The sequence below is a fragment of the Miscanthus floridulus genome, chromosome 19 (assembly GCF_019320115.1).
Source record: "Miscanthus floridulus cultivar M001 chromosome 19, ASM1932011v1, whole genome shotgun sequence".
Classification (NCBI taxonomy): domain Eukaryota; kingdom Viridiplantae; phylum Streptophyta; class Magnoliopsida; order Poales; family Poaceae; genus Miscanthus; species Miscanthus floridulus.
This window is the reverse complement of record NC_089598.1, coordinates 56,951,513-56,971,474: the sequence shown is the minus strand read 5'-3', so window position 1 is coordinate 56,971,474 and position 19,962 is coordinate 56,951,513. Positions and strand designations below refer to the sequence as shown.

Sequence of the window (19,962 nt, the reverse complement as noted above, 5' to 3'; positions counted from 1 at the left end):
TAAAAAACAGCGTAGAGATTTACACTTATGTGGCTCATGATAGCACCTAAGCTTGGTTCACTTAGGCTGAGAAAACTGAAAGGATGGTAAACTGAAAATTGGTACCTTTATCTGAAATCTGCAAAAGGATCTACAAATGATACAGTGCCCGGCCTGAAAAGGCAAACAAAACCTTATCAATGCTCTACATCCTAATCCAAGGAACAAACCGAATATACAGAGAATAAATAAAAAGCAGCAGCTACTAATCAAACTGTATATTGGACCAACTGTGCATGAACATGTTCAAATTGATAAGTTCCATAGGTTTCTGTTCTTCCGTTTCCATAAAGTAAACAAATACATGATCTGAAGCCTATCATCATTTTTTATTTGGAGAAAGGTTTATTGCAATAGGAGAGAACTGACTTATGAAAGAGGACCACTACCTCCAGGGGTACAGGGTAGGAGCACTAGAACCATTCTAGCATTAATTATCACACATGCACCCCTGCAATAGATGAATACTGATTTGCTTAAATTAAATTTGCTAGCATTACATGAAAGGCAATCACAAAAAGCATATCATTTTTTTATCACAACCTAATGGTACCTAAGATAATATACTCAGCCAAATTGACTCTAGAGAAAGTTCTTGAAAATATATCAACACTTTTCCAGACTTAAATGTAACAGCATGCTGTGGAAAAAAATAGTATTGTGTGAAAATAGCTAAAAGAATCATGTGTACAAATAGCTCGGCTCTGCATGCTTACAAATATTAATTTATGGATGCACACTGTCTTATCTTTTTTTGTGAATTGATATGGTTTATTACTTCTAATCCTGGACTAAGAAAATAGTGAATATGCTATGAAATCCCTCGATTGTAATAAAAGAATAAATATGGTAGCTTTCAGATAATATTTATGGATCTAAACTAAGGAGAAAAGACCCTTTCAATCATCTACGCACAGAAATCCCGGAATTAGCACCAGATAAGATACAGTCATAAAAGGACTTCAATATTGTGAGGAGCATATAAACTCTGTCCCTTTCCTGCAATCAAACTTTGGGAGCAACAAAAACTCTTTTCAACCTTAGCACACAAACTGAGAGATGGGCGACGATACATGTAAAATCATAGGCAACTATATATACTGTCCTTGCTCAAGAATGGATATAAATGTACTGAGTTATTGAACCAAAAGCTTGAACAGGGACCTCCGCACCATGACGGTACACGAAGGTATAGACTCCAAACAGCCCCAAGATAGTCTTACCCTTAACAGTCTAGTTTCGAGGCTGAGGATGGATCCAGTGGAAGTCGAATGAAACCCTCGAGGTTCAGCTCAACCCCTTGAGACTTACAACCCCAAACGTAGATACTGAGCTTCACAAAACTAGAGGGATTCAGCTGGTGGAACTTGAGGTTGAACTTCTTCAAAACTCCAACAACAAGTGGATGCGGCAAAAACCTCAACCCAGCCACAAAGAACTCCTTATAAACAACAAACCTCGTCATCATGAGGGTTAGGAACAACCTCTCCCTCAGACGGCCTCGCAAGGTCACGAGCAAGACAACCCACCTTCACGAACTTGCCCAGATCACTTGAGGTAACCTCGAAAGGGCCAAATCGAAGCTCACAGCGGCATCTGAGGCAGAATCAGCAACCTCCGAGCTATCAACAGGCTTTGCGGTCTTCCTCACGCGAGCCATCAAACTACAAACAAAACGGATAGCAAACACATTAGCAAAAAACAAAATGAAGGGGACTCCAAGCTAAAATGACCAAAAGTACCTTAATGAGAACGAAGCGGCAGAAGCAGCCAGCAAAGCCCCAAACCCTCGCACAAAAAGCAACCCTCGCTCAGCAATTACAGCAGCCAGCAAAGCCTAAACCCTTGCACAAAAAGCAACCCTCGCTCAACAATTACAGCAGCAGCAAGTAGCCAGCAAACAAGAGACAAAACAATGAAAAAAATCTAAACTTACCGCAGCTATTTACAGGCACCAAAAGCCCGCATCAAAGGAAGGCAGGCATCCCATATCCTGAGAAAACGGGAACCAAGCGAGCGCAACAGATCCTAAGCAAAAAAAGGAGGGAACAGCCTTCGACAATCGTGCGCCACTCCGAACAAGGCCCAAAGACACCAAGAGCAACAAAGGCCTAGCACTGGTCGAGCACGACAGGGGCGTCGCTGGGCTAGGCCACAGGCTAGACACCTTCGCCTGCCCCTGCCCTGAATCTTAACGTTGCTCCAACCCATCACGCTGGGCCCGATCCCTGAGGGGCTACTGTTGGGGGGAGGTCCCCCCGGCATCGCTCTTCCCCTGGCCCTCGACCCACTGCTGGCCAAACTAATATGCCCTCGTTGCGGATGTTAACCCCCGCGGCGAGGGTTTCATGCTCTTCGTGCTCCATCCATGTGTTCAGGTGACGCGTCCGAAGGTCGGCCGTGCCGAAGGAGCGTGACGAGAAGGTAGCAGGATGGCGGGAGCGCGCGAAGGTTTGGCACCTACCGCGGGAGGGGACCATCCCGACGGCGGTGACGGTCCCGTCAAGGCGATTGGGCCGGGGAGTGGTTGGCCAAGGAAAGGAGATCACCGTCGTACCCTTGGTTATTGTATAGTGCTCACCCTTCGGGGTCGAACCCTAGTGTAATTCCACTGCGTCCCCAGGTATGGTCTATAAATACCCAGGACGCTCGTGTAAGAAGCAGATTCGGCCTTTTTGGACAAATTTAATAGACACTTAATCCGCATTTTTCCATCGCCTCGCACTCCAATACCCTCGCTCGTCACTACGTGACAGCTCCGTCACACCCCTGTGGGAAACCCTTGGCCTCTCCTCCCGTGTTCCTCGGCGAGGGCGAGAGGCTAGGAGTGACCCCACAAAAAACAAAGTCACAGCCTATTATTGTTTTTCCATCCATTCTTGATAAATAAAAATATTCAAAGCAACGGCCTACAAACCTCTGCTCGCTTAACCTATGATCTCACTTGCTTGTATCAACACCTAGAAACGTAGCAAATATGTCCTAAAAGATTATATACGATTTTTTACAAAAAAACAAAACAAAATCATTACGGGTGCACTAAAATTTTCCAAATAATGATTATATACAGCCCCCATAATGATTAATCTATGTTCTTTGTGCCCTATGCACATTAGCTAATTCCCAAGCAGGGTTATAGATCTAGATGGGAACATGGAGTTAACCTAGTAGCTATACAAACAATTATCCAAATAGTCTTAGCATGTTGACACTCAAAAAAGTTTTTAGTTGTTTCATTAGAGTCACACAAACAACAATTTAGATAACCAAACCAATTCATTTAGCTAAATTGTCCTTTGTTAAAATTACACTCTTGTGAACACAACAAGGGTTAATCTTGAACTACAGAGGTAACCTCAGCCTTCATAAGAATTTATTATTTATTATTGAAACGTACATCACCCTAGGAGGTAAACTGACATTCCAACTTTGTTTGCAATTTCACTTGTGCTGGTCATTACCACAAATAAACATCAATTGCTGCATGGATAACTCTCACCATACATGAACATTACATAGTGGTATTGATCCCTTCATCACATCTAATCACCCGGACAGGGCCCAACATCATGACATGAGCACGTCCAGATATGTACCTGTCGCCAGAAACTGACAAAAGGCCTCTCCTTCGCCGGATACAGCTGTGGAGCCGAGTCAGGTCAAGATGTGCTGAGAGGTAACAGCCAGGAGTAACGTCGTGCATGATTTTGCAAATGGGAGTGAGACACCGAGTTCTAACATTGCGCACCTTAGCGCACTGCGCACCACCCGGCCTTGGAAAGTAACTAAAGTCATTACAGGTCGTTGGACGACGACTCTATGATCAAGGCCTGGTCGCGCTGCCGTACTACGACGACGAGACCAGCCGTCACCTTTGGAGGACAGCAAAATCTTATCCCTGTGCACCTTTGGATCTGGACGCAGAGCTGAGCTGATACTGGCGAAGAACATTGCGATCGATCAGGGAGAAAGCTGATATCACCCTGTGATTTTCACTTGATGATTTTGGCAAAAACGTCTCTAGTTCGACTACTTCTAGTAGTCTCAAGTCTGGCTACCAGATCATAAAGATTGGAGTTTGATTTGGAGACTTGCTTGCGTTAGTTTCTTCAAGTACTCCATCTGTCTTAAAAAGAATAATACACATCTCATTTGCAATAAGTCAACCAATTTCAAATTTGGTCAAATTTATTAAAAAACTATAAATTGTATGATACTGAATAGGTATCATCAGATTAATCATGCATTATATTTTCATAGTTAACTTATTTGGAAACATAAATGTTGATACTACATTTTATAAATTTAGTCCAAATGAAAATTCATTGACTTCTTCGAAAGCAACTCTATTCGGGAGGGAGGGAGGGAGGGATCGGGGTAGATGTTATTGTTTTCTTGCAAAACCAGCCCAGCGTCTCTTCATTTTGTAGAGGACATATCAGCGCTCACATAGATGAACCAAACTCATCTAGTGGCATGCTTGTAGAAAGATATTGGGGGAACACCGCACACCTATTGTGGAATGGATGACTTTAATATATATACCATTGTAAATACTGGAATACTATAAGGATAGTACACATGGTACTAAAACAAGGTCAGGCTATATATAACTCCTAATACCCGCCCGTAGGTGTAGCAGTAGCATCACATATTCACAAACTAACCCTAAAGTCAGTAAATAATTGTATAGTTAGGCCCTTCATCGTGATGTCCGCAAAATGGTGCATCGAGGTGACATAACACTGCTAATATGATAAAAATAGGTACTCACATATTAGGCGGTAGGGTTAATAGTGGGTTCGTGGCATTTGTATTATGCCTGATCAAGTTGTTTAAGATGGTTTTGGCAACCATAAGATGGACATCATAAAATAGATGCTCCATAAAGTCGATCACCTAAGCCACTAGCAATAGAGCCTTATTAGCAAGAAGCTGGTGTCGCTCCTCAGTGAATATAGTTAGTGGCTATTGTCAATGAACTTTAATTCTAATATATTCTAATCATGTTAAGGTGTTTTTTTCACACGAGGATGATCATTGGTTTACAACATGAAACCGGTTTACTAGTATTGGTTCATAAACATGTAGGACTAGAACGATGATGCTCCTCTGCTTTTGCAACAATTACTTTGTTCTTTACCAATATTATGATCGTACAACTTTGTGTTTTGATTGAAAGGTGATCAACAGTTTGTTGTCAGATAATGAATTGATAACATAGGGTATTGGTAGGATGGTAATCGTGTGAATACTGCTACTTAATTTTGTTAATAAGTAAGGGCGTGTTTAGTTCCGAAAATTTTTGGCTTTTGGCTACTGTAGCACTTTCGTTTGTATTTGGCAAAAATTATCCAATTATGGACTATTTAGGCTTAAAAGATTCGTCTCACGATTTCTCGACTAACGGTGTAATTAGTTTTTTTTTCGTCTACATTTAGTACTCCATGCATGTGCCGCAAGATTCGATGTGACGGTTACTATGCAAAAAATTTTGGCTTTGGGTGGAACTAAACGGGGCCTAAGTCATATGGAAACTTTATATCTTCTTTATGAAAAATAGAATGTTGAAAAATTATAGTGCAAATGTGATTATCTTTGGTAGATTGGTTGACTTGAGATGTTCATACTAGCTAGATTATCCAATTCTAGCACCTAGCTGGTGAGTACATATTTTGCCATATTAGCAATATTTGAACCTTATATGTACTAATTTGCCAAGTTATTGCACTTATTTGAGTAGTTTACAGGTTGTTAGACCAATTTACACCCATCTGTCAAGTTGTTGTGTGATGGATGTAATTTATTCTTTAAAAAAAGTGTGTCTCAAAACTTACTATGTTTTCAATTTATAAATTTGAAGATATTGGTAATCAAAATGTCAAAAGTCTCGTCACTACCATGTAAATAAGAAGTCATTTATCAATCGCAAAAATAGAAAAGAGGCATGCTCACGCATCTATGAATAGAGGGCGTGAAACGGTCTATCCTTCTGATTAAGAGTACCTTTGGCAGCGAGAAACATTTCAAATTCTTGATAGAATCACTGCCAAACACCGCAAAGAGCGAAACTTTTTAGGAAAAATCATTTTGTACCGGTTCTCCTTTTTTGGGTAATCTAGATAAACAACCAAAACCTAGTTTATCCTTATTGTAATTCTAGTTTCAAGAATCTAGCGGGCTAGCCAAACAATTCCACGATGCAATTCTAATTTATTAGAGAAATACTTCTGAAGAGAATCTCAATCAGAACCATTTTGACGAGAATATAGAACCCTGCCAAACACGCCCTAAATATGATATAGGATAGAGGTATCATGGTATGGATATTTTCCGACCGAAGAGGATTGGATAGCAGATATCCGGATATTTTCTTGGATATGAATATGGATTCAGATAGTTTTTTCAGAAATCGGATACGAATATAAGATGGCATTATCCATCGGAATCGGCTATCCGATTGGATAATCCAAGCTAGTTCGGATAATTCTATTGGATATCCATTCGTAGTAGATTGTAAGACCAAGTTAAATTTGAGCCCAAAAGAGTAAGTGAAGTGTACTTGGTTATTATTTCTGAAGTACACGGAAGTATGGGTTAACGAAGTTCAAACTTAACTTCATTGAAATATTTAGACAAACTCAAAGTATATTGATAAAAAAACTAGTTATCACTTAATGCAATTATTATTTTTGCAAAAAATATTGAGAATAGTTTGAGCCATTCTCTTGCTCTTAATATGAGTGAATTTATACTTTTTCAACAATTTTAATAAAGTGTCTGGAAGAATTAAAAATATGTTATGTATGTAGTTATTGCTTCTACTTAATATTTGGAAAAAAATATTCAGACTGACACTATTCAAATCTAGCATGTTTCATATTTGATGCACATTTATTTTGTATTGTAACCGAAACAAATCGGCATTTGTATATATCTGTATTCGACATTATCCGTATTTGGCTTCGGCTCTTAAGGAAAATATAAGAACAAATATGGTATGAGCAATATCCATCCATATCCCATTACATCTCTAATGTAGTGTGGTAGATTATTGACACGTGTGCTCTTCTTTTTACCACTTTTTTTACCAATGTCCTTCACAGCTGTCTAGCACAATATTTAGATAGAATAAAATCTGAAACATGGCATAGCTATCAGAGTGGTGCATCAGAAACGTGGTGGGCCCATAACCCATGGGTCCCAGGATTGAAACCTGGCTCTGATATGTTTGTATTTTTTGTTTCCTTTTCTTTTTTGTTTAGCTTTCTTTTTTTACTTTTTTTTCTTTCTGGCTTCTAGCTTTGCTAATTGCTTTCCCTGAGTCTGTTTGTATTTTTTCTTTTCTTTTCTTTTTTTTTGTGTTTTTTGTTTTCTTTTCTTTTTTACCTTTTTTTTTCTTCTGGCTTCTAGCTTTGCTGATTTCTTTCCCCGGGTCTGAATTTCTTTTTTTTTTTGTGGCTTTGGCAACAAAGATTCTCCGGGTTTTGCACGTCACGTTCTCAGGAAATTCCCCAAAGGCACTGATATGTAATTTCGACACGACGTGCTTGCTCGCTCGCTCATCGCCTGGTGGAATGTGAAAGGGACCAGGAACGGCGGGGACAGTGAGCGACCGAGATGCCAGGTCTCGTCTTCCCCGGCGTGAAGCCCCAGCGAATGGTTCGGCGCAAGCAAAAGGACAGCAGCCTCGTCCCGTGTCGCCGTGGTGCGTGCGCGCCGCTGCGTCGGCCCAACTACAACGACGCGACGGTGCCTGGGGGGTCGCCGTGATTGGACCACGCCTGACGTCGTCGCCCAGCCCACTTTCAGTTGTCGCGCGGACGCCGCGTCGCGGTGTCGACCTCGCGGGGCCTCCGCCCTCTCTCTCCTCCTTCCATTTGTTTTGAAACTTTGGCGCTAGGGGGTGTTTAGTTATCCTAAAATATAAACTTTGGCACTATGAAAAAAAAAAAAGATTTCCCGTCATATCAAATTTACGGTACATGCATGGAGTACTAAATGTTGATAAAATCAAAAACTAATTGCACAGTTTAGTTGTACTTTACGAGACGAACATTTTGAGCCTAATTAGTCAACGATTGAACAATTATTACAAAATACAAACGAATGTTACAGTGCGCTACAGCGCTGTTACGGTGGTTTTGCCACTGCCGAATCCGGCAACTGAACGAGGGCTAGTACAAACGGCGCGGCCCTGCGCGCGTGAGCATCTTTAGATTTGTACAGGTAGAATTTATACGTTATATACACCGCTGATGTATATAATTAGGGTATGCGCCCATGCACGCGTAGAGCCACCACAATATATAAGCACATAAGCATGAAATTTGTCTCAGCCTACAAACTCCCCAGTAAATTGGGGATATAATCTGTATCCATTGGAAATTTAATATTTAAGCAGTGCGTGTTAATTTGTTCAGGTCGTGGACAATAGATCAAAATATATTTTAGTTCAGCAGAGTTCCAATCGACATGAGTCTCAAACAGACTATATATTGTACTATTTGATAACTCTGCACTATCATATAGCGGAAATGGTACCGAATTTTTTACTATTTGGCTCTTTTTTCAAAAATTTCTCTCAAATAGACTCCTGGCAGAAACAATTCCAGAAATGGATGACTGGCGCCGAGGTCCTGGGCACGGGAAAATGGCCTGCCAGGGGTTCGGCGCCAGAGTGACTGGCGCCGAGCTCGGCGTCATAGTGAATGGCGCCGAGACACCTGCATTTAACCCAACCTGCACTTGTTCCTCGAGCTAACTTTTGGAAATTTACCGTGATATGGATATATAAAATTTTGGCTAAGTCCCTAAATTTACCATAAGATGGGCAACTTAGAATTTGGCTAAGTCTTTAAATTTACCATGAGATGGACATGCTGAAATTTGTGGGACAGACATATGCAAAAATGACTAAGTCTGAATTTTTGCTATGACTTGGAGACTAGAATTTTACCATGACTTGGACATTGACAAATTTAAAATTTTACCATGATTTGGATATTGAGAAATGTGGCTAACTCTAGAGTTTTACACTGACTTGATATTTGAGCACTTAAAACAACATAGAAATACTTAGGATAAAAAATGATCTAGGGTTCATGTTGATGAACGAGCCTAAAAATGTTTCTAAGTGTTGGATCAATAGTTAACACCTTTTTTCATGATGCAGTTTCGACCACAGTAAAACTATAGTTTCTTTCTAGATATAAAGTTTGACCTTTAATAGAAGTTATAGTTTGAGTTGAGTACAACAAACTTTGTTTTTGGACCTAAACCTAAATCAGTTTGCGATATTTTATCTTCCAAATTTGTATAGCAACTCAATTTAATACCTTACTACGAGTTTGAGTACTTTCTGATGGCGTTTGGGGTTCCATATATGATGATGGGGCATTCATTTGTCTCGTATGCTTTAAATCATTTACTTACCTGAGTCCCTTGAAGTCATAGCAAAAATTCAGACTTAGTCATTTTTGCATATGTCTGTCCCACGGTAAAAATCAAATTTGACAATGTCCAAGTCATGGTAAAAATCCAGGCTTAACAAATTTCAGCATTGTCCATCTCATGGTAAATTTAAAGACTTAGCCAAAATTTTATATATCCATCTCACAGTAAATTTAGGGACTTAGCCAAAATTCTAAGTTGCCGATGATTGTGAGGTAGGGTGAAGTGGCGAGAAAAAAACCCGAGACGGAGGAGAAATAAGAGGAAGAACGCTCGGAGAAGAAGTGCAGGCTGGGTTAAATACAGGTGTCTCGGTGCCATTCACTATGGCGCCGAGCTCGGCGCCAGTCACTCTGGCGCCGAGCCCTGGCAGGCCATTTTTCCGTGCCCAGGACCTCGGCACCAGTGACCGTGGCGCCGAGCTCCACGCCAGTCACTCTGGCGCCGAGCCAATGGTCCATTTCTTGAATTGTTTCCACCAAGGGTCTATTTGAGAGAAACTTTCGAAAAAAAGGTCAAATAGTAAAAAATTCAGGAAATGGTACAATACACAACCTAGCGTGGGATCAGCAAAGACAAGATGCTTCACTTTCTTTGCCCGGTTAACGGCGCAAGAGTCAGGGATGACAGCTGCATGCCGTAGAGCATCACAAATATTCCAACATCTCAAACATCCACAACACAATGGGTAGACGAACTCGCCTACTGGTTGCCAAATATGGCTCGTAAAATATCCCTTCAGAAAAAATTATTCAATAGGAGCCATATTCAAGTTTTGCTCAATAATCGTTCCATTGGGTAGAGAGAAATATTATAATCGCACCATAGAAATTTTCTTATAGCAGTCTACATAATAATTGGTCAATGATCATCTAACGGGATGGCTCTACAACTTACCTAGCACTATATCTAAAAAACAGCGTAGAGATTTACACTTATGTGGCTCATGATAGCACCTAAGCTTGGTTCACTTAGGCTGAGAAAACTGAAAGGATGGTAAACTGAAAATTGGTACCTTTATCTGAAATCTGCAAAAGGATCTACAAATGATACAGTGCCCGGCCTGAAAAGGCAAACAAAACCTTATCAATGCTCTACATCCTAATCCAAGGAACAAACCGAATATACAGAGAATAAATAAAAGCAGCAGCTACTAATCAAACTGTATATTGGACCAACTGTGCATGAACATGTTCAAATTGATAAGTTCCATAGGTTTCTGTTCTTCCGTTTCCATAAAGTAAACAAATACATGATCTGAAGCCTATCATCATTTTTTATTTGGAGAAAGGTTTATTGCAATAGGAGAGAACTGACTTATGAAAGAGGACCACTACCTCCAGGGGTACAGGGTAGGAGCACTAGAACCATTCTAGCATTAATTATCACACATGCACCCCTGCAATAGATGAATACTGATTTGCTTAAATTAAATTTGCTAGCATTACATGAAAGGCAATCACAAAAAGCATATCATTTTTTTATCACAACCTAATGGTACCTAAGATAATATACTCAGCCAAATTGACTCTAGAGAAAGTTCTTGAAAATATATCAACACTTTTCCAGACTTAAATGTAACAGCATGCTGTGGAAAAAAATAGTATTGTGTGAAAATAGCTAAAAGAATCATGTGTACAAATAGCTCGGCTCTGCATGCTTACAAATATTAATTTATGGATGCACACTGTCTTATCTTTTTTTGTGAATTGATATGGTTTATTACTTCTAATCCTGGACTAAGAAAATAGTGAATATGCTATGAAATCCCTCGATTGTAATAAAAGAATAAATATGGTAGCTTTCAGATAATATTTATGGATCTAAACTAAGGAGAAAAGACCCTTTCAATCATCTACGCACAGAAATCCCGGAATTAGCACCAGATAAGATACAGTCATAAAAGGACTTCAATATTGTGAGGAGCATATAAACTCTGTCCCTTTCCTGCAATCAAACTTTGGGAGCAACAAAAACTCTTTTCAACCTTAGCACACAAACTGAGAGATGGGCGACGATACATGTAAAATCATAGGCAACTATATATACTGTCCTTGCTCAAGAATGGATATAAATGTACTGAGTTATTGACCAAAACTAAGAAAATTGTAGTTGTTGGTAAGTGTGAAAGGCATAGAGAAGCATACATAGACATACACAGTAAATGTGTTGTGGGAAATAATTCAATCAGAGATAATAGAAGGGGAAAAAACAGGAATACACAAAGAAACATCTTGTGACATAAATGCCTCTATATTTTCAGCCACCTAAACATAAGAAAGATCTTATTTTTTGAAGGCCAACACCTGCATACGCCTAACACTTACACTTAGCACCTCTAAAAAAACACTTAACACTTAGCAAATGGAGGAACCAATAACACTTAACACAAGATGTTGCATCTGCACCGAAGGAAGCAACTCTGCTATACTCAATATGACAGATAGTATGTGTAGCACCTTGCCAAACAATCTCAACATCAATCTTTTTTCTTGTCCTGCACTGGTTGTTTTTTACTATCCTGGTCACCATCCTAACTATGCAGCATATGATAAAAAAAGGCAAGTAGCTGACAGAAAAGAATGAGGTAGGATTTGTACAGCATACCAGATGTGCCACACTTCAGAAAAAGAGAAAGAAGCCCTTCAGTGTGGCCGTAATAACCTGCGCAGGCAGGAGGAAGAAAGCACCATTAGATGGGCACTTTTAGAATAATCAGCAGGGAAACAGTGTTCCAATGGCAGCAAGCACAGGAGGCATTCAGATCAAATAACCCCACAAAAATTATGCAAATCACGGGGAATGCAATAAACGGAGAGAAGCTGTCACCTTTTTTTGAGGATTTTTTACTGCACCACGGGGAAAGCCTTCACTATCATCCTGGTTTTGAGAAGGTAGAACCTGAATTTTCTGTAGCCCCCAAAGAACCAAAGGAAAGGATAGATCAATCAATTAATCGAAGACAGTAATAGAAATTGTGTAGTGTAGCTACAAAAGATATCTGCTGTATGTATTTGCAAGTACCTTATCTGGGAACATGTTGTTGAATGAAAGGTAGCTAGCACAGCATTTTAGTTGAATGAAAGGTAGATAGCACAACATTTATAGAGGAGATACCTCTAGTTCCACAACTGATTGTTGGTGTTCTCGTTCCTTCAACTTTAGCTCCAGCTCCTTGATCTAAGAAAAGGAAAACACCCATGGTCTAAGAAAAGGGAAAAAATATATAAAATAAATCCAGGACGGTTGACAATCGCAATTTTTTTTCCTTTTGAAAATAAAAGGTAGGAAATTGGTTGCAAGATCGATTATAAAGTAGATTTGAAGATAGCACATCATTCAAGAGTCGCCTTTAGTTCTTGCTCCTTCAGCCTGAGTGATGGATAAGTCTGGCTGCTGTGGTTTTTGTGGGGCTGTTGTGGTCTTTGTGTTTTTAGGACAGCATAGGACATCATCTTAGACTAGAGGACAGCATCTTAGATTAGCATCTAGAGGACAGCATCTTAGCATCTAAGACAGCATCTTAGACTAGCATCTTGGCATATACTTGGCTGGCTAGCAGCCTATAAATATGTATCCCCAACCCGAGCACCCCTCGGGTTGGTATGGCATTGAGAAATAAACCAGAAAATTATCACAACTCCTAATGTCATCCTCTCTCGATGAGAGTAAGAATTCTGTTACTTCCAAGAGTGAGAATTCAGCGACTAACAAGTGGTATCGGAGCCGTACTATCTTGTAGCCTAAGCATCTCCTGCTCATCTTCTCTCCTAGCCACACAACAGCCCCAGCTGCGAGCAGTAGCTTCGGCCGCTCCTGCTCATTCCTCCCCAGCGTAGACGAGCAGCAGCTCGTCTGAAACAGCCCTCTCCCCACGCAGCAGCCCCCCGGTAGCGCGTTATGTCCACAGGACAGTCTTAGCGCTCGGTCGCCTCGAGCACGCGGCGTCGGCAGGAGGCCGAACTTGCCGCGGCAGAGGAACGCGAGCGAGCGGCGGCAAGGGCGTCGAGGATGGCAGCGGCGGAGCTGGCAGCAGCCAGAGCGGAGGCGGAAGCAGCGGCGGCGGCGAATGCAGCGCGTGCGGCGACGGCGAATGCAGCGCGTGCGGCGGCGGCGGAGGTTGAGGCTCTGCGCGGCAGCATCGGCAGCTCCATTTCCGCTGACGACACCACCGACACGGACCTCGAGCTGCTAGAGAGGGAGGCAGCGCGAGCGTGGACGGCGCAGTGGGCAGCCACGCACGCCCACGAGTGTGGCGGCAGCCCAGACAGGCGCGGACGCGCTGGCGGCGCTCCTAGAGGAGGCGCGCAAGACGGTGGCGCTCCTGGGGCAGCCGCGCACGCCCATAAGCGCGGCGGCAGCCCAGACAGGCGCGGACATGCCGGTGGCGCTCCTAGAGGAGGCGCGCATGGCGGCGGCGCTCCTGGAGGAGGCGCGCATGGCAACGGTGGCGGACGGGTCGATGGAGAGCGCGGCCTTCACAGGCAGCGTGGCTCTCTCTCCCCGGATCGGTACCGATGGGTCGATGGAGAGCGCGGCCTTCACAGGCAGCGTGGCTCTCTCTCCCCGGATCGGTACCGTGGTTACCACGGGCTCTAGCCTGTTGTCAGGGACGTTGGTCCCGGCGGTGGGTGGCCTACCCTCACCAAGACCAACTACGTCGAGTGGGCTGCGGGTGATGAGGTAAAGCTCTAGGTGCGGCACATGTGGGAGGTAGTCCGATACGGCGACGTCGACTACGACCTAGATCGACGGGCGCTGGATGCCCTCATCGCTGCAGTCCCGCCCGAGATGTAGTTCTCGCTTACCAACAAGCGGACTACCAAGGAGGCTTGGGACACCATCGCTGCGGCACGCATCGGCAGCGATCGCGCCCACAAGTCCACACTGCAGGCACTTCGCAAGGAGTGGGAGAACCTGGCCTTCAAGCTAGGTGAGGACGTTGATGACTTTGCTCTCCGTCTCAACACTCTATTGTAGAAGATGGTGTAGTTCGGCGATGACACCTACGGCGAGGAGAGAGCTATCGAAAAGCTCTTTCGCTGCGTCCCCGAGAAGTACAAGCAGATGGCTTGCTCGATCGAGTCCCTGCTGGATCTCTCCATGATGTCGATCGAGGAGGCGATAGGTCGCCTCAAGGTCATCGACAGCGATGAGCCACAGTCTCTCTCGGGGCCCATCACCACTGGCGGGAAGCTCCTTCTCACTCGGGAGCAGTGGCTTGCCAGCCAAGGTGATCGGAAGAAGGGGGAGCCTTCTTCTGCGACAGGCGGCCGCAAGCATGGCAAGCCACACAAGGTGCACAGAGACGCCCAGGCCGGGGCACGAGGACGTGCCGAGGGTGATGCCCATGGAGGCGCCTAGGGTGGCGCCGCCGGCAGGCACAAGCCGACACGAGACGACGCCTGCCGCAACTGTGGCCAGCTCAGCCATTGGGCCAAGGACTGCCGACAGTCATGACGCGGCTAGGCCCACGTCGCATAGGCGGAGGAGGAGGAGCCGGCTCTGTTCATGGCACATGCAAGCATTGAGCTACCTCCAGCGGCACTGGCCGCAGCGGCTCTCCTCCACCTCGATGAGCCAAAAGCACACGCCCTCCTCGGCGACAGCTCCGACAATGACAAGACTGGCGGGTGGTGCCTCGACACCGGCGCCACCCATCACATGACCGGTCGACGGGAGTTCTTCACCGAGCTTGACTCTAGCGTTCGAGGCTCCATCAAGTTTGGGGATGCCTCCAGCGTGGAGATCAAGGGCATCGACTCCGTCATCTTCACCACCGTGTCTGATGAGCATAGGCTGCTCATCAGAGTCTACTACATCCCCGCGTTGAGGAACTCCATCATCAGCTTGGGATAGCTGGATGAGAACGGTTCACGCGTGGTGGTTGAGGATGGAGTCATGAGGATTTGGGATCGTCGTCGTCGCCTTCTTGCCAAGGTATCTAGAAGCGCAAATCGACTCTACGTCCTTAACATGTAGGTGGCACAACCCCTCTGTCTTGCTGCTTGTCAGGACGACGAGGCGTGGCAGTGGCACGAGCGTTTCGGGCACCTTCACTTTGAGGCCCTGAAGCGGCTCAGTGCCACAGAGATGGTGCGAGGCCTGCCGTGCCTCGACCATGTGGAGCAGCTCTGCGACGTCTGCATGTTGACGAAGCAGAGGCGACTCCCCTTTCCACAGCGGGCTAGCTTTCGAGCCAAGGAGAGGCTCAAGCTTGTGCATGGGGACTTGTGTGGCCCGGTGACACCGGCCACACCAGGAGGACGATGCCACTTCCTACTGCTCGTCGATGACCTCTCCTGCTACATGTGGGTGATGGTCCTCGGCAGCAAGGGAGAGGCTACGGACGCCATCAGGCGCACGCAGGCTGCTGCGGAGGCAGAGTGCGGCCGCAAGCTGCGTGTGCTGCACACCGACAACGACGGCGAATTCACGACGGCTGAATTCGCGTCGTACTACGCTGACGAGGGCATTCAGTGCCACTACTCCACGCCGTACAGCCCGCAGTAGAACGGCGTCATCGAGCGGTGCAACCAGATGGTTGTGGGGATGGCTCGGGCCCTCCTCAAGCAGAGGGGGATGCTGGCTGTCTTCTGGGGAGAGGCGGTGGTGACGGCCGTCTACATCCTCAACCGCTCGCCTACCAAGGCGCTCGACGGTAGGACGTCGTACGAGGCTTGGCATGGGCGCAAGCCGGCGGTCTCCAACTTGCGGGTCTTCGGCTGCCTCACGTTCGCCAAGGAGCTTGGCCACATCAGCAAGCTCAACGACAGGAGCACTTCAGGAGTGTTCATCGGCTACATGGAGGGCTCAAAGGCCTACCGCATCCTCGACCTGAAGACATAGCGTGTGCGCACAACGCGCGACGTTGTGTTCGACGAAGGGTGAGGATGGGCGTGGGATAAGGCGGTGGACAATGGCTCGGCTCTGACGTACGACGACTTCACTGTCGAGTATGTCCACTTCGAGGGAGCTGGGGGAGTAGGCGACTCTTCTTTGGCGAGCGCGTCTACCCCAGTTCTCGAGCCTCCACCAACCCCGGCGCCTACTACTCCGACAGCACCATGCTCTCCAGCTAGGACCTCGGCTGCGATGAGTTCTTCGCTGGCTCCACCACAGCCGGCAACGCCACGCACTCCAGCACCGACAGGCACCACTCCGGGCATGTCTACTCCACCACCAGCTCGTGTCGAGCATGGCCTGGTTGAGCTCGCTACTCCGCTCTCTCACGACGAGGAGCGCGTCGACGCGTACCACGATAGCGAGCCGTTGCGGTACCGTACGATGGAGAACCTTCTCGGCGACTAACCGGTGCTGGGACCGGTGCCTCACGACCTGGAGGCGCACTTGCACCTTGCGTGTGACGACGGCGAGCCTCGGTTGTTTGTAGAGGCTGAGAGACACGCGGCATGGCGCGCCGCGATGCAGTTGGAGATGGATGCGGTTGAGAAGAACTGCACCTGGGAGCTTGCTGACCTTCCTCGTGGTCACCGTGCGATCACCCTTAAGTGGGTGTACAAGCTGAAGAGGAATGAAGCCGGTGCCATCGTCAAGCACAAGGCTCACTTGGTGGCACGAGGTTTCGTGCAGTAGGAGGGGGTCGACTTCGACGACGCCTTTGCTCTCGTGGCACGGATGGAGTCCGTGCGACTCCTCCTTGCGCTAGCTGCCCAGGAGGGCTGGCGTGTTCATCACATGGACGTCAAGTCGGCGTTCCTTAACGGTGACTTGAAGGAGGAGGTCTACGTGCACCAGCCACTGGGATTTGCGATCCCCGACAAGGAGGGCAAGGTGCTCCGCCTGCGCAAGGCCCTCTATGGCTTGCGGCAGGCACCGAGGGCGTGGAATGTCAAGTTGGATTCCATGCTAAAGGGGATGGGCTTCGAGCAAAGCCCGCACGAGGCAGCCATCTATCGACGGGGCAGTGGAGGTAATGCTCTACTGGTGGGTGTCTACGTCGATGACTTGGTGATCACCGGCACCAAGGATGCAGAGGTGGCGGCATTCAAGGAAGAGATGAAGGCCACTTTCTAGATGAGTGACTTGGGGCCTCTCTCCTTCTACCTGGGAATCGAGGTGCACCAGGATGACTCCGGGATCACGCTTCGACAGACCGTCTACGCCAAGCATGTCGTTGAGCTAGCTGGGCTCACCGACTGCAACCCAGCTCTTACTCCAATGGAGGAGAGGCTGAAGCTGAGCCGCGACAGCACGACGGAGGAGGTGGACGCTACGCAATACCGGCGTGTTGTGGGGAGCCTTCGCTACCTCGCCCACACACGGCCGGACCTGGCATTCTCCGTCGGCTACGTTAGTCGGTTCATGCAGCGACCGACAACGGAGCATCAGCAGGCTGTGAAGAGGATCATCCGCTACGTTGCGAGGACTCTTGACCACGGCCTCTACTACCCTAGGTGCCCTAGGATGGCACACTTCGTCGGGTACAGCGACAGCGACCACGCCGGCGACATCGACACTAGTAAGAGCACGAGCGGGATCCTCTTCTTCCTCGACAAGTGCCTCGTTAGCTGGCAGTCGGTCAAGCAGCAGGTGGTGGCCCTATCCAGCTGCGAGGCCGAGTACATAGCGGCATCTACCGCTTCGACTCAGGCGCTCTGGCTCGCTCGACTGCTTGGTGATCTCCTCGGCAGAGACACTAGAGCGGTGGAGCTCAGGGTGGACAGCAAGTCCTCTCTGGCCCTGTCAAAGAACCCCGTCTTCCATGAACGTAGCAAGCACATCCGGGTGAGGTACCACTTCATCTGAGGCTGTCTTGAGAAAGGGAGCATCAAGGCGAGCTACATCAACACCAAGGACCAGCTTGCGGACCTGCTCACCAAGCCCCTTGGGAGGATCAAGTTCCTTGAGCTCTGCTCCAGGACCGGGATGGTTCAACTTTCCCATAAGACGACGCACAAGACTTAGGGAGAGAATGATGGATAAGTCTGGCTGCTGTGGTCTTTGTGGGGCTGTTGTGGTCTTTGTGTTTTTAGGACAGTATAGGACAGCATCTTAGACTAGAGAACAACATCTTAGACTAGCATCTTGGCATATACTTGGCTGACTAGCAGCCTATAAATATGTATCCCCAACCCCTCGGGTTGGTATGGTATTGAGAAATAAACCAGAAAATTGTCCCAACTCCTAGTGTCATCCTCTCTCGATGAGAGTAAGAATTCTGTTACTTACAAGAGTGAAAATTGTAAGAGTGAGAATTCAACGACTAACACTGAGCTCCATCCGACGAAACAAATAATAATAATATTGAACGAAACCGATCCATGTACCAGGTCAGAAGATAACCTCTTTGTACAACTGACATTTAATTCGACAACTGATGGTTCATGTTCTTGTTCCTCGAACCTGAGGTCCACCACTTTGATCTGAGAAAAGCAAAAAAAAAAAAGATAAGTCTGAGCATGGTGTTAAGTGTCATTGATAACTTGTAAACTATCGTTTGCTTGAGAAGTGCATTGTCAGATTCTGATTGGTGCCATGGTTTGGCCGTGTAGGTTTGCATTCTAAGTAAACGGTCAGCAAGGTGCTGCTGTTGGATATGCACAGAAGAGAGGGCAGCAATAGGTTGGGAACCCAGCAAGCTGCAACTAATGATCCCTTCCTCACATTGACCTGGAAAGCGGTAACAGTGGCTCCTAAGCAAACACACACATTCAGTAAATGCAACTGCAATCTGTAAATGCCATGTATCAAGCACACACTGGATTGCATCTCCAAACCATACAGTATCAGGATATTCTTGAGCCATACATTTTGGAAGCCACCAGTTCCATGAACTCAATATATAGCCATCGATCACAGTGAAGTGGAATCATCCAAACATGTATAGGTGAAATAACGGAGCAGGTTCCTTAACCCAATTACCACTAATCTAAACAGCATCAGATTCTCAATAGGAAGCTTTTTATCAGCACGGGGGACATATGAACTATAGGTAGAAGGCAGGAGATATGATAAAAACGCTTTACCTTCGAAATGCAGAAGTGATAGCCAACCTTTGTACAGGCAGAAGAGCATGGCATCAACGTTACTGCTAGCTGGGAGCGAGGGAAGCTTCTGTCCTGGCATTCTTGTAAAACCAGAATCCATGTGCCCACAAACGAAGGCAAGAAAAGAACCAAATTAAACACATGGCTCAAATCCCTCATCCACCTCCGGTTTAGTACCTCACAACAACCTCACACATGATTTGAGGGGCATCATTTTGTAAACAAGGGAAAATATAACCATCCTCAGACCTTGAAAGTAAGAAAAATGGCCAGGTTGTTGTAAGGGCATGGCAATTAAAAAATAGAAAGAGTCTAGAAAATAAGGGTAGCCTCAGAAATGAACAAAACGACATCATTTGATCTCTCATATGTAGGCACAACGGCATGCACTGAGAAATAGCATCATCTGTAGCAATTCATATTGCCGGCACATACAGAAAACAATGGATGTAGAGAGGAG

General features: G+C 45.8%; 1 protein-coding gene and 1 long non-coding RNA gene across 2 annotated transcripts; one reads left to right on the top strand and one right to left on the bottom strand.

Annotated features, from left to right (window-relative positions):
* Positions 1–11,854: 11,854 nt before the first annotated feature.
* Positions 11,855–12,670, bottom strand: LOC136525271 (uncharacterized). The gene is made up of 3 exons (XR_010776470.1): positions 12,610–12,670; positions 12,322–12,402; positions 11,855–12,156 (listed from the first exon to the last, which is right to left on the bottom strand). It is a non-coding gene; the product is annotated as an uncharacterized lncRNA (long non-coding RNA).
* A 4,859-nt stretch (positions 12,671–17,529) lies between these two features.
* Positions 17,530–18,498, top strand: LOC136526073 (uncharacterized mitochondrial protein AtMg00810-like). Its single transcript, XM_066518853.1, has 2 exons — positions 17,530–17,909; positions 18,489–18,498. Exons 1-2 carry the CDS (start codon positions 17,530–17,532, stop codon positions 18,496–18,498), a joined length of 390 nt encoding a protein of 129 aa, XP_066374950.1.
* The last annotated feature ends 1,464 nt before the right edge of the window (positions 18,499–19,962 follow it).